This window comes from Biomphalaria glabrata, chromosome 11 (assembly GCF_947242115.1).
Source record: "Biomphalaria glabrata chromosome 11, xgBioGlab47.1, whole genome shotgun sequence".
Taxonomy (NCBI): domain Eukaryota; kingdom Metazoa; phylum Mollusca; class Gastropoda; family Planorbidae; genus Biomphalaria; species Biomphalaria glabrata.
This window is the reverse complement of record NC_074721.1, coordinates 17,410,934-17,426,842: the sequence shown is the minus strand read 5'-3', so window position 1 is coordinate 17,426,842 and position 15,909 is coordinate 17,410,934. Positions and strand designations below refer to the sequence as shown.

Sequence of the window (15,909 nt, the reverse complement as noted above, 5' to 3'; positions counted from 1 at the left end):
AGTAAGTTCTGTCATATTTACTACTACATTAACACATAAAATGTTTCCTTTTTTTCAAAGAGAAAAAATCCATTTTGGTATGCATATAAGTTGGACATAATTTAAAATAACAATTAGTAAGTATTTTTACATATTATTGCGGGAACTGCAGTGATGTTCCTATACCATAGAACACTTAACTTAAGAATTTTTTTTTCTTAAGGATTTCAATAAGAGATTGACCCTTTACAAAACAATTAGATCAATTAGATATTTATTATAAGACATTAGTTAGGCCAGGTTCACATCTAACTTCACATTTACTTTCACCTATCCTTTGGTCGGCTTGTCCGCTGGGGCAGCACACAGGATCTGTCAACCTTCTTTCTCCATTTTTCTATGTCATTTGTCTGTGATAGAATTCTGATGTTCTTTCTGAAAATATTGAAACCTGCCTTTTTACCTGTCTGGATGAATCACTTCGGGGGCCGATTTTGAGTTTGTGTTTCCATACTATCCGTCTTTGTAACCTTGTTTATATATATATATATATACGGTTTTCTTATATGTACCGTCTGTCTGTCTCTAGTCTCAGCTCTGTCTAAGTAACTAAGATAGAAATTCTCAAAAACGCTTATTAGCTTATTAGCATGTATTCCATGAACCAAAAGGCATGTACATTGCCGTACAGGTCACTAAATACTCAAACCAATATTCAGATATTCAAATTCTCACCTAGTTGACCAAATGAACAACTTTATTGCACATTCTCAATTCTCCAAATTTAGCTTCACACATCGGTCAAGCTTGTACATTAATTTCCCAGGCTGTGCATATATATTATGTATAATTATATTCAGTGCTATTACAAATTGGTATTAAAGCTCATAGATTGCACAATTTCGAGGAGCTACCGAAGAATTAATATAAATGTTTATAAGAAGGCTCGCGTTTTTTTTCCCGCGAATTTCAGCGCTTAAATTACGAATCTGTCAAAACCGTTTCTCAGTGAGCACCTAAGAGATACGAGCAAATTGTGAAAATAAATTCATGCATATCCGTTCGGCGGTTCCATAGATTTTGTGATAGATCAGTGACTGAGTGGTATATAGACTTTCTATGCCCGTACATTTATTCTCACTATTATTTATTATTATCAAAACTTTAGCCCATCCATTTCATGTTTTGCAAAATTTTTCAAGCGAAAAAAATTTAGCCTAATTAAGACATATTTTTAACTTTCTCAAAATAATCTAGTATCTCAAACAATCATGCTTTGTTAAGTTAAAATATTTTTTAGGCAACATATTATTTATTTGTTCAAAACCCCCTAATTTTTCTTCCATTTCAAATCAACTGTCGACATTTCAACACTCCCCCACACTCTGTGAAATCTAGTAGTACCCTTTCAGACCTTGCGTTAGGCAGATGATGTGAAGGTCATAGTTTCCGTGACCCACGGTCAACGAAAGACAGCACAAAGACAAACCTCTTTTACTTGCCCCTAACCCTAACCCTAACCTCTAAGTCATTCAGGTACCCATTAAACTAGAATGGACTCATTAGCGTGCTCAAAATCTTTAATTGAAATTTCCGGTTGTCATCGGGATTCAAACCCAAGACCCGTCGACACGGAAGCCCAGCACTTTATCACTCGCGCTCCTGAAGTTTAGATTTGGATCTTCGAAAATACCAATATCAATATTGCCTCCATCTAAGATAAAAGGTGAGTATTTGCAATTTTTTAAAGGCCCGGTCGAGACATAGAGAAAATACATATTTACAAAAAATAGTTTCGCTATTCTGCCATTTCTTTAAGTACCTCCAAGATAGCATTTAATATTAAAAGCACCCGATTATATATATATATATATATATATATATATATATATATATATATATATATATATAAAGCGTAATTATAAAAACATGTCAAGGTATATAGTCTGTGTCAAGTCTATTTCTTAAATATACACCGCTCCAAAAAGAATGGCTTATTTAAAATATAAATGCAGATAATGGAATGGAACAATGAGCGTATAATAATATGTCTACAATCTTTTCAAAACAATACTGAAAACGAATATTAAATGCAATATTAAACGTACAGTTTTCACTCAGAATAAAACCCATATACCCAGGACACTGGAGACACTGCATATGAAGCTGTTCAACATAGCTTCGTTGAATACCTCAATTCACTTGAGACACTACCCCAACAATCCTGCATGATAGATGAACAAAAAACTCATGGCACAGACTGCACAAGAGTCTACGACTCAGCAGCAAAGAAGCTGGCTAGATGAATACGACGCAGAGTACAGACTTTTTAATAACAAAAATTAATAAAAATTTTATGCTATTCGTGCTAAAAAAAAAAAAAGAAAAACATTACACAAAATACATTTTTTTTAAAAAGACAATACCTCCGTTGTACAACTTAAAATAAAATAAAATATAAAATATTATTAAACAAAATGTTTGCTCAAGCCGGATATCGAGCCTGTACTTTGGCACGTCAGCTCCAAGTACCTACCACGTTAGGATATTGCAAAATTCTGCAATTATTTATTAGTACTTCCATATAGACATCTAGAACTAGATCCTGATCTAGACTTCTGATTTATAACTCGCAAGATCTAGTCTAGATGAAAAGTAAGTTGGACAGTTTCAAAACAAAAAAAGGGCTACCATGTTCCCAAGTAGATTCTGACCAGGAAGTGTGAAGAACTCTTGTAGCAGCACTTTGAGTGGTTAAGAATCCAGTCAATAATAAATGAAGTCGCTTTCATGGCTATAATGACGGGTCTTCTGAGCAATTAATGAGCCCCTCTGTCTTAAAGTTAATTAATATGACATCGATACGTAGGGAAAGGACTCCTCAAAATATAGGTTAATACATGTTCTGAATTATATTATATTATTAGTTCAAGACGTTCCTTCAAAAGAGAAGATAATTACATCCTCAGCACATCTACGTGTCAAACTAGTCATGTATGTTTTCCTGGCTGATTTAGGCAATTTGTTCCATGCTGTAATGGCATTGAAGGAACATTTGTACAAATTTGGCCTAGCATAAGGAATAAGAATCTTTGTGACTTTCTGTGTATTTTATTAGGTTGATAACTTTTTTGAAACTGTTTGTGTTTCAGACTTTTCAAATTTTACTTCCTCATACAATGTTCTAATACATAAACACTTAAAGCATAGAGCCAACGCTTAATCCTAGAATCAGGCTTTCGTCTTAAGAAATGTTAAAAATCAAGTCTCTGTACTTTTTTGTTATTCTCATTGAAAAGCCTATTCATTCAAATTTACAACACTGTAGTTTGGCCCTGAGTCAATGTCTTCCAATTGACATTTCGGCGTTTTATACAAGTTTTCTTCGTAGTACGGATCAAATTTAGAGTTGTCATTGCTGTATACATTATTATTAGTGCTGTCAAAACTGCTATTCTGATCAGTTTTGTCTGGAAGACCCGTGACATTGGATGCCACATTGTATATTTCCACAACAGAGAGCGAGTTATTGCTTGATCCTCTACTAGTCTTTATCGGAGGGAAAGAATCAAATGACACATCCTTTCTGCTTGCATTGGACGTATTATACGTGTGCTGAATATTTCTTGATATGTTTCTCAAACCAGAATACTTGGTAGGTGGATTAGAGCAGATATCGTCAATGAATGCGTAATGCGATTCTGGTTGCTCATTTTTAATGTTCGCGCTGGTCGTATTTTTATACAGCGGACAGTTCATACATTTCCAGCCTTTATGTCTTAACATGGACAAAAGCACAAAGATCGCTATGCATGCGCACGACATTGTTAGTAGAACGGCCATTATAATAATATAATCGTGAGAGAGAACAGGCTCTTTCGTGGAAATTTTGGGACGCTCGGAACCAGTAATTTGCGAGGTCTCATTAGATATTATGACGTCAGGAGACCCAGACATTAGTCTTGCATTAACCAGTTCTATGTTGACAAAAGAACCAACACAAGTATCGTTGAGTTTCTTTGTAACGTCTGAAAAATGGATGGAAATAACAGGCTTGCTGTGGACTACTTTAGTACAGTTGATCAGGAATTCACCGCTTTTATCTTCACCGACCTTACACGTGCTCACTAAATTGTCTTCACTTTCGCCGGCGTATTTTCCTGATACAATGTTAATGTCAACCTCAGAAACATTCTGAAATTTTTTTTCCGACCGAGCCAAACAAGGACTCCTGACTTTGTTGCAAAGACACACATAGAATCTGGAAAGAGAAATATAAATTAAAAGTTTTAAAATGTAATATTTAGTTTGATAACTCTGGATGTAGTGGTGGGTAGTTAAGTTGTAACTCCAGACAGTTTATCCTAATTACACTCTGGGCGTATTTATTAATTCACCTCACAGTTTTGAATTAAAATTAGACGTCCTTTTTATGAACAAACGGAAACTAAATTGTTCGGCTATTACAAAGCTTATTTCACTCTCTCTGTTTGTCTGTCTGTCTGTCTGGGTTGATTCTTTTACACGTCTCATCTTTCACTTCCCATCGTCAGATCAAGTTAAAATTTTGCACAATTATTTATTGTCGATGACAACCAGAGCCGGCTTTAGACTTGAAAAAGCCCTAAGCTATTTGAGAATGGGGACCGTTAATATATCCAGATATCATGTCAGTACTTAATAGGATTTTCGAATATTTAAAGGCTAAACGTATATACTATTTAGAAAAGTCTTAAACCCTTTTTTTGATCTACCGCTCCTTTTCATATTTTTTCCTTAAAAACATCCGCCAGCGCCCCCCCCCCCCCCACCCACGACCAATCTAAGAAAAATACAAAGAAAGAAGCGTGAGAAAACAAATTAAACAAAAATTATGTCAAATAACTTAATTGATTACACACACAATTTATTTAAGTTGGGAATATCAGAATCAACTATTCTTAGGTTTAATTGTAAATTTATTTTTTATTTTTTTTTATAGTTAATCACTAAAAAATGAAATAAAGCTAATGGGAACCTCCTGCCTTCTGACAATATTAGAAATGTCCAGCTTTAAATTAGCCAAAACAAGGCAAAATTCTCCTCTAGTGGCTACATCCGGTCTATTTCTTTGCTTATTTGTTACGTTTGTTACGCACTAAGTCCAGTTTAACCTTGTATGTTGATGGGAAAGAGAAAAAATGATTTCCTTTTGATAACAGCTTTGGAATTTTACAGGAACATTTAAATGCAGCTCTGTTGTGTCTCCTACGTTGTTTTTACTGAAGACATAATTGTGTAAATCTATATTTTTCCTCTGCAACTCAAATTGAACATCAGAACAGATGTTTAAAAATTGTCATATATATTTTCATTTTTAATTTTCCATATCCAACAAAATAATTAATTACCAATAATTAATTGACTAATTGGTTATTTTTGTTTACTGATTCATGTTTTGTTAGGTACAATAAATGATTGTTTAAAGTATCAACTTGATCGGAGAATGTGTGAGGGAGAAAAAGTGTTACGCGCTCTTGGCAAGATGGCTGCTCCCTGTTTACTGTTATAAGAGATGAGTTAAATTTTTCGTTTTGTTGTATTAAAATCAAACCAAATTCATTAAAAAAGCTATTTAACTAATAAACTAATATCTTTAAATTATATATTTAACTTAATTCAGCATTTTTTTTCATACTAATTAATTCAAATTAACAACTCTTAGCTTAGCCCTTAGGACTAGATCTAGAAATCTAGACCTAGGACCTAGTCAAGTCAGTCTAGTCTAGTTTTAGTGTTAGACTTAGACTTTAATTAAGGCTTTAGATCTACTAATCATCTACTAATACTACTAATAATAACTAATAGTAATATTCTATATAGTTAATTATACACGTAAATATATTGATCTAGAATTAGATCTAGTCTAGGTCCATATTTTGAATTTAATAAACCATTTCATTTGATTTAATTGTCATTGTAAATTAGCTTTCAATTTAGATTTAGACATAAATTAGGCATTGTAAACCTTAAACTAGATTTAGACTAGACCCCTTTAAAAACTAAAATCAACAAGTCATCATGAAATTGCTCTGGCTATTAATCCTAATAATTACTAAATACATACTAGCTGAACACAGAACCAGATCTACCTTAGTCAACACTAAACTTAAAAAAGAAACAACAGTCATAATCAATCATCACACTTTAGATCAAAGCAACTTAAAAAATAACCTAACATACACATCCATAACACTAAAGAAGATTACCCATCACAAATGGAAGTTCTCAATCAGACACAGCAGAAATAAATACCTATCACTGTTAATATTAATAGCAGGAGATGTAGAGTCAAATCCAGGGCCTAGATCTAAAGATAGATGCAACATCTGCAAAAAAGTATGCACCATGAAACAGAAAGCCATTCAATGTGACACCTGCGATGAATGGTACCATGCATCATGTCTCCATATGAATACACCTGTGTATTATGCCTTAGGCAACAAAGATGCATCATGGCACTGTGTACCGTGTGGGTTACCTCAGTTTACATCAGGACTGTTTGATTCCTTTGATGCAGACACTTCTAACCCATACAACATCCTAAACACCATCCCAAACCAAACTCACCAACCACTAGCCAGATCCACTCCTGTTAAACCTAAATCTACTAAAATTAATACAACAGCCTCACTAAACAAACCTACTAAAGAAGTAACACCAAAATACCTTAAAACCTTAGTAATAAATTTTCAAAGCATTAGGAACAAAACAGCAGACTTAGAAATTTTATTAGAATGTGAGAAACCAGACATAATTGCAGGCACAGAAACTTGGCTACATCCTGAAATTTATAATGCAGAAATTTTCAATAGTAATTATGAAATTTTTAGAAAAGATAGGGCTGATAATCATGGAGGAGTCCTTTTAGCAATAAAAAACACTCTTATAGCAGAAGAAATTACCTTACCTAACTCAAAAAATATAGAATCAACATTTTGTAAAATTAATACCACCTCAACATCCCTAATAATAGGCAGCATTTACAGACCACCAAATTCTAGTTTAGAATACATGCAGGAACTATGTAATCAGATTACGACACTTAAAGAGACAAATAAAAATGCAGTTTTTTGGATTATGGGTGATTTCAACCTACCTGATATAAATTGGAAAACACTAACCATAGATAAACACCAAAACCTTAAGGACATAAATGAGCTTTTCATAGAAACTTTACACAACCTAAGTTTAGATCAAATCATTAAAAAGCCAACTAGATTAAACAACACATTAGATCTCTTCTTAACCAACAGACCTGGATTAGTAGTTGATTATGATATTATCCCTGGTCTATCAGACCATGAGATCATAAAAATACACAGTCAGATAAAAGCAGTAGCCAATACAAAACCCAAAAGAAAAATCTTACTCTGGAATAAATGTAACCTAACACAACTACACCAAGCTGCATTAAACTTTCAACAAACATTCTTATTAGAAAAAGACATTAACCAACCAGTCGATGACCTCTGGAATTTCATTAAAAACCATCTTAAAAGCATTATAGAAAATCAAATACCAACTAAATACACATCAAACAAAATAAATAAATGCTGGTTTAATAATAGACTAAAGAAGCTTTGTAAACAGAAGGAAAACCTATATAGAAAATTTAAAGAAACTAATGCAGAAAGAGTTTACAAAAAGTATATAAAAATTAAACATTTAACCCAAAAAGTAAGCAGACAGCTGCAGAGTGAATACATAAACAATGTAATATCTAAAGACAACAACAAAAACCTATGGTCATACATTAAGTCTAAGAAAATGGAAACAACAGGCGTAGCGCCATTAAAAGATGAACATAACATAATACATAATGATAATGAAACTAAAGCAAACATTCTAAACAAATACTTTGCATCAGCATCCTCAGCCCCAGGAGACAAAGACATATTACTGAATTTGAACCAAGTAGACAACATAGAAGATATAGTAGTACAAGAAAATGGAATTCAAAAACTATTAGCCAACACCAAACCAAATAAAGCTTCTGGACCTGATGGTATTCCAGCTAGATTACTCAAAGAACTAAGTAATGAGCTAGCCCCAGTGTTCAAAATACTCTTTCAGGCTTCACTTAACCAGGGCAGAGTACCAAAGGACTGGAAAGAAGCTAATGTCACCCCCCTATTTAAAAAAGGAGAAAAATCTGACCCAGGAAACTACAGACCAGTATCACTTACCAGCATCACATGTAAAATCCTAGAACACATAATATGTAGCAACATCATAAACCACTTAGACAAACATAATGTCCTCACACCATACCAACATGGCTTTAGGAAATATAGATCATGTGAAACACAACTAATAGGACTAATTGATGATTTTTCAAAAGGTTTAGATAATAGTGAACAAATAGATGCTATCTTACTAGATTTTTCTAAGGCTTTTGACAAAGTTCACCACCATAGTTTGCTTAAAAAATTAAAATATTTCGGCATTAATGGTCCACTGCATCAGTGGATTAAAGACTTTCTGATAGGGAGAGAACAAACTGTAATAATAAATGGCTCTAAATCAACACCGATAACAGTAAACTCAGGTGTACCTCAAGGAACAGTCTTGGGTCCACTACTATTTTTAATTTACATAAATGATTTACCAAATTGCATTAGTTCAGGAACAAAAGTCAGATTATTTGCAGACGATTGCATAATATATAGAACAATAAAAACAACACAAGACACAGATATTTTACAAAGAGAATTAGATGAATTACAGAAATGGGAATCAAATTGGAGCATGTCTTTCCACCCAGAAAAATGTCAGTTGTTAAGAGTAACAAAAAAACTAAAACAAATTAATTCCACTTATCTTATTCATGGCAAACCAGTAACACAGACTAAAAACGCAAAATACCTAGGTGTTATAATAAATGAAAAACTGTCATGGAATCCACATATTGATGAAACTACAAAAAAATCAAACAAAGCATTAGGATTTATTAAAAGAAATTTCTATAAATCAAATAAGAACATAAAACTAAAATGTTATTTAACCTTGGTTAGGCCAATAATAGAATATGCATCCTCTGTTTGGGACCCCTCAACTCAAGAAAACATTAAGAAACTAGAACAGACACAAAATAGAGCAGTGCGATTCATAACAAATGAATATTCACATTTGACTAGAGTAACAACTTTAGTAAAATCACTAAATTTAGAAAGCCTTCAGGACAGAAGGCTCAAAAGTAAAGTAGCAATCATACATAAAACACTGAACCATAATCTTCAAATACAAAAACAAAGTTTAATAAAATACTCTGAAAGACACAAAGATAAAGGCACATTCCTCGTCCCATATGCTAGGACAAATTTGTACAAATACTCCTTCTTCCCTAGTGCTATTAGAGCATGGAATGGGTTGCCTGAGCTAGCCAGGAAAACCAGTGACTTGGCAGAATTTAAGTCATTGGTTGATATGCATGACTAAATGCATGACGCGTAGGACGTAATCATCTTCTTTTTTGAAGTAACGTCTGTATTATATAAGATAAGAAGAAGATAAGATAACAATTATTAAAGGGGACTAAACCCGACATATTTAACCGTATCTATTAATACTATGAATCATTTTTCTTGTTGGTATCAAACAAAATAATTAATAACCACTAATTAATTTACTAATTAGATGTTTTTGTATTGACTCATGTCTTGTCTATGCTAATAAATATTTGTACAAAGTTTGAACATCATCCGAGAATGGGTTTGGGAGAAATAAAACGTCTTCAAATTTTTTACCAGACAGACAGATATAGTGAGCTGATAAAAGCTTTGTACAAAATAAAGCTAAAACTACTTACGTAACTAGATTTGATCTTGAGAATGTAATTCTTGTACCATTATACTTGATTGTTAACACAGTGTCATTAGTAGCAGAGGCGGAACTCCAGATTGAAATGACAATAACTGACATTACCACGCCCACTACCATTTTAGCTGAAATAAATTATTTGCATTAGTGAAGAAATAAGTCAATGTTTTGTGTCATTTATAAAAAAATGTCAATAGTGAAAATAAACAAGACTACGAAGAGAGTTTCAGTTACATCAAATATTTAGATGCGCCTCCAGAGGTCTCAGTCAATGGGAAAGAAATATTCAAGCCATGGTCTTGCTTTGATTGTCAAATGTCAATGAATCATATTTAAACTTGAAAACAAACTGAAGATTTGAACGACAATGAGATTTCCTACGTAGATTACATTTCATCTTTTTTTTAAAAAGGAGAAATTTCGTTTTCCAAAGGTTTTCCAGATTTATTTTTCAAACAACAATGTTACAGACAGACGGACTGACGACACATAACTACAAGCGGATTTTCATCTTACGAGGCTGTCAGGTTCAGAATCTCTTTGTGTTGTTATATAGCTGTACACAATTAAGGTCCCGAGGTTCAACCTGACAAGAACATCATTCATACACAGTCGTACATAGAGTAACCAACTATGTGGATGGTTTAAATAACAAAAAAATAATAATTTAATTGTATGATACTGATAGATGTATATGTACAATGAGAATGATATAATGATGAATAGATAATATATAAATATAACATATATAGATAGATATTATTCAATAATACATAAGCACCTTGCTACTGCTATCACACTGGTTTCATAGTCCACCAGACGCTGACCGACTGGCGTCACAAAAACTACCAACCTCGGCAATAATAAAGTAAGACCTCAGCTGATCCCATCTGATACCAACTGATGTGTAACTGCTCTGACACTCAACGCCGTCGATGATCGCCAATCTGACAATGACACTGAAGACTGTAATATATATATATAAATATATTTCTGAGACGACAAGCGACGCCCACACTGGCATAGACTGGAGGTCAGTACCTGCCACTCCAACACTGGAACCCTATAAACGAATTAAACACACAATTCAACCTCTATTCCAAAACAAGAAACAGCGACAACCTTCATACGTAACATACAATAAGAGATATCACTACGAAGTAACTCACCCTAAACGTGGGTCTCAAAAATCCTACTGAATAATATAAGTCCAAGAAACTAGTACAGACTAACACACCGTCCATTTCAAACAAATGCAAAGGGGGAACTGTCTCAGGACAACGAATGACCAATAAATGTCGCCGGACTTTGTGACGTAGCAAAAACAATTCAAAACAAAACTACAAGGCACTCTCGCCCCGTACAAGTAATACGAGTAGAGGAAAACACACAGAGTTGGGACAAAGCAAAAGACACTTGTCTAAACTACGAGACAGAAGCTGCTGAGAAGAAAACAAAACAGAGTTGGGACACTTGTCTAAACTACGCGACAGAGGCTTAGAAGAAAGAAAAAGATTGATTGAGACTTTTTGGTGAATGACATAGCCCTCTGACAGTTACTGTTTACACGGAAGGCGCGCCACTGCCCAAATCACTGTATAATAAAACGCTCTAACGATTTTCCTAGAAATTTTGCAGCTGATCTATATGTTTAGGAAAAGAATTACTAGCTAATTGGCCACACTGGAAAAACTCTAGTTTGAACGTTATTATTTAGCAAAGGATAATAAAAAATGAATTTAAATTTGACTAGAGGTCTAGACAATCGTTATCTTTAACAGATTATATGTCATCGGGTATGTCCGCATTTAGGCCCTATAGATAAAAGAGTTTTAAAAAAAGGTTCAGGAACATCTTGCGCACCGTCTTGTACGTATTGATCTATAGGCTTAGCCATGGAACTATACTAATGGCTTATCATTAGAATTTTATACATTCGCTTGTTTTCGTCCATAGGGAGCAATGTGACGGGGTAAGAAAGCTTCAAATGTTGTTTAAATTTATTTTTCATCAATTACTTAGACTGCTTGAACGCTTTCACCAAAGATGTTTGCCCTCCATCATGAACATACGTTTGCTAGACAGCACTACAAACAGCGATGTCCTTGCGAACGCCGGTTATGACAGTATAAGTATAAGAGGTTTTCTTATGGTCCGACAGTTATGCTGGGCAGGGCACGTATCCCGTATGGGGGACAAACGTATGCCAAAGGCAGTTCTTTTTGGTGAGCTAACAGGCGGTCGACGTAACAGAGGTGCCCGGAAACGCTTTTAAGAGCAGCTAACCTAACCCCCAACTTGCCTTAGCTGCTTCATGCGGTTTCATTCACAAAGGCCGCGGTATACACATTTCAGACGAAAAGAAAATCCGTTGCCGAGGACAGACGCAGAAAATCGCAATCGACCATCGGAGGACAATAGTTATGCTTTGCCTTGGTTGTGGCAAAACATGTAATTCACAGTTGGGGCCGCGTAGCCACGGGAAATACTCCATTCCTCATTAATCTTCGGACTCGAAGACAAGCTTTATTAGTTAGTAAGAGTAAACTAGTCGCAAATAAACGTCCACGAATATTTTACTCAACGTATTCTAAGTCTGAAGTTATAATCCGACCATTAGAATTGTATCAGATCTCAGTTAGCTTATACCTTCGCTTTATCGGAATTTTTTTAGGTGTGGGGGAAAAGGGAAGTAAGGTAAGGAAAAAGTTTCAATATTTTGTTATATCTATCCTTCATTCGTTTATTTAGAGTAAAATATTCGCTTTTACAAAACATTCATAACATGTTAGGATCATAAGTTGATACAATTCTCCTAAGATCATAAGGTGATACAAACATCTTAACATCATACCTTGATACAAACAATTTAACATCACACCTTGATACACACATCTTAACATCAAACTTTGATACAAACATCTTAACATCATACTTTGATACAAACATTTTAATAGCATATTTTGATACAAACATCTTAACATCAAACCTCATTAAAACATCTTCACATCAAACCTTGATACAAACATCTTGACATCAAACCTTGATACAAACCTCTTAACATCATACTTTGATACAAACATCTTAACATCATATTTTGATACACACATCTTAACATCATACTTTGATACAAACATATTAACATCATACTTTGATACAAACATCTTGACATCATACATATGATACAAACATCTTAACATCAAACTTTGATACACACATCTTAACATCATACTTTGATAAAAATGTCTTTAGATAATAGGTTGATACAAACATCGTTAGATTATAAGTTGATACAAACAAATAAATATCATAGTTTGATACAAACATTTACAGATAAAAAGTCGATATAGAATACATACTGTTTGTTTTCAACTTTTGTGCCTGACCAGACTTGTCATCGAACAAAGTTAAACTAGTTTAAGATCTTCCGCAACATTTCACTTTAAAAATCAAGCACTACATGACACTCATGCGAGGCATTCTTCCTGTCTCTCTCGGGACTCCATCACAGGGCTTAGTGCTCTCGCATACTACTGCTTGATAATGGCTCTGAGTCAGTTGTGGTTTTTTTTTTCATGGTGTTTGGTTTTTATTTTAATCTTGATTCCATATTTTTATGAAACTTAGTTTATATTCGTGCCTCTATCCCCGAAAGAAAACAAATAAAGAAAAGCTAACTCTTACTAACCAGATTAAAATAGAATTTAGAAAGTCAGCTGCTCTAATGTTAAACTAGCTAAAAGTACATAGTAAGTTAACCTACCTGTCTTTACAATTGAAGATGTTCCATACTGAATTAGCAATAACACAATACGCTACTTCCTACTGGGTTAGAGCAACAAATTATCCAACGTGCTTGAATACATTTCCAATGCACATGAGTAATTGAGTAACTGAGCTTAACACATACTGTAAGTAGAGAGTTCAAAAAGACACTAGTACGATAAGAAGGGAGAAAATTGGCTACTAAACAACACGAACTGTGTTGCGTTTGAAGTGGTCGTAACAAGAGATCCGTAACTGATAGTCTCAAATTATAGAAATGACCTTTACAAATTTTCCAATCTTTTAGAGGTTGTTAGTTTCCACTTCTTCTTCTCTACTACTCCCCTTTCTTAATTTCTCTCTATCTCTCTCCTTTTATTCTCTCCCTCCATCTTTACCTTCCTCCCCCATTTCTCCCTCCCTCCATCCTTCTTATTCTCACTCTTCCCTCATTCACGCTTCTCTCTCTCTCTCTCACTCTCTCTAACTCTCTTTCTCCCTTTCCACACACTCCCTCTCCGTTGCCCCCCTCTCTCTCTCTCTCTCTATCGCTCTCTCGAGATACTGACTATTTCTCTCTAAAAAAAAATATATAAGGGGGAAGAACTACACAATTACACCCATATTTCTCAATACTGTAAGATTTATTTCTCCTTTCTATTTCACATGATATAAACTATTTTACCACTAATTGATTAAATGTATTTTGTTTATTTTTTATTGATTTATTTTATTTTGTCGTAGAGTAAATTGAATCATTGTGCAAAGATTTAACTTCTTTTTACAATGGGACGTAAGAGAAAAAGCATTCACTAAATGTGTACCAAACAGACATACAGACAGACGGAGTGAGTTGATATAAAATAGGTATGCTCCAGTGAGAACTGGAATCGTCGGTCTCCGACCAAGACCATTCGTTACAGCAGGCCTACAAACTGACCTGCAAGGTCGCAACTTGCGGGCAGTGGAGATTAATGGCGCTTTGACTCGTACAAACCTGTGACGTGACAACGAGCTACTAGTCACCACTGCCCACATGTTGTGACGTTGCAGGTCGGTGTTCAGGCCTTCGACAGACAACTGGTCTCGCTCCGACTGGCCACATCGCCTGGATCTAAAGTATGTCGTCAGAATGTTTTGCTTGGTCACTACGTTTTAAGCAATAGAAATATATTAGTAATTAGTAATATATTAATATTAGTCATTGAGTCTGATCAATGCGTGTGTTGGAAACTTACGTATTTTTGTTATAAATGTTTTTAATAGCACAAATACAAAAATGATATGGATGATTGGAGAATAATCTGGATTTTTTTAAATTTTTAATTCTATTGTAAGTAATTGTAACTTAAGAATTAAGTACAGAAGTAATTGGACTAGAACATAATAGTTCAATCATAACTAAAAACAAAACATATAACATTTCACACTAACTGTCCTATACTTAGAAAGCAAAAAGTTTGTCTTCTGACACATCCGAGTAAAGAATGAACTATTTAACTGACGACTTCAAATGCTGGACTGATACAACTTGATAATACTTAGAGATCACTTCAAACGGTTTATCTTCAAAATCCAGGCGCATAGAAACACCAAGTGACTGTAAATGCTGACGTATGAACTGGACACCGAAGTTTGTCTTAAGTATGTCGAACATGTTTTTCATCTTGAGACTTCTTTACACACTCGTAAACACATCATTATATACACACATACACACTCAATCATATGCCTCGATAGAGTAAAAACATGCCCATATCTAAATCTAGATATGGCCGGCTGGAATAAACCGCTTGGATACAAAGCTTGAGTTCCGATCCCTCAAATTCGCTTTAAAGCTGTATATTTTAGCACTTTAAAGTATAAGGAAAATCATTCCTCCCCCCCCCCCCCCCCCACCTATCCACACAAAAAATAGTATGGAAACAAGGTATACGTGCTACAACAAACTGCAATAACAACAAACATAGTTATAGCCTGGTAGGCACTAGTCAGTAGGTTGTAGTTATAGCTAGGTAGGCACTAGACAGTATTTTTTAGTTCTAGCCTGGTAGGCACTAGACAGTAGGTTGCAGTTCTAGCCTGATAGGCACTAGACAGTAGGTTGCAGTTCTAGCCTGGTAGGCACTAAACAGTAGGTTGCAGTTCTAGCCAGGTAGGCACTAGACAGTACGTTGCAGTTCTAGCCTGGTAGGCACTAGACAGTAGGTTGCAGTTCTATCCTGGTAGTTATTAGACAGTAGGTTTTACTACTAGCTTGGTAGGCACTAGACAGTATGCTGTAGTTATATTGTAAGAATAAAA

At 34.5% G+C, this 15,909-nt stretch overlaps 1 protein-coding gene across 4 annotated transcripts; it reads right to left on the bottom strand.

Moving 5' to 3' along the window:
• Window positions 1-613: 613 nt before the first annotated feature.
• Window positions 614-13,891, bottom strand: LOC106066462 (uncharacterized). 4 transcript variants are annotated; one of them, XM_056004635.1, is made up of 3 exons: window positions 13,604-13,891; window positions 9,830-9,965; window positions 614-4,240 (listed from the first exon to the last, which is right to left on the bottom strand). In XM_056004635.1, exons 2-3 carry the CDS (start codon window positions 9,958-9,960, stop codon window positions 3,280-3,282), a joined length of 1,092 nt encoding a protein of 363 aa, XP_055860610.1. In that variant the 5' UTR covers window positions 9,961-9,965; window positions 13,604-13,891; the 3' UTR covers window positions 614-3,279. The 4 variants fall into 4 exon arrangements, with proteins under 4 accessions (XP_055860610.1, XP_055860611.1, XP_055860609.1 ...); XM_056004636.1 differs by lacking the exon at window positions 13,604-13,891 and adding an exon at window positions 13,200-13,368; XM_056004634.1 differs by lacking the exon at window positions 13,604-13,891 and adding an exon at window positions 10,694-10,846.
• Window positions 13,892-15,909: the final 2,018 nt, after the last annotated feature.

Bases quoted from the DNA above. Each gene is read 5' to 3' on its own strand.
- LOC106066462 (XM_056004634.1), bottom strand. From the start codon at position 10,730: ATGGGATCAGCTGAGGTCTTACTTTATTATTGCCGAG. The intron at 9,966-10,693 runs GTTGGTAGTTTT...AATTTATTTCAG, and splicing joins CTTACTTTATTATTGCCGAG to CTAAAATGGTAGTGGGCGTG. The intron at 4,241-9,829 runs GTAAGTAGTTTT...TTCTCTTTCCAG, and splicing joins TCAAGATCAAATCTAGTTAC to ATTCTATGTGTGTCTTTGCA.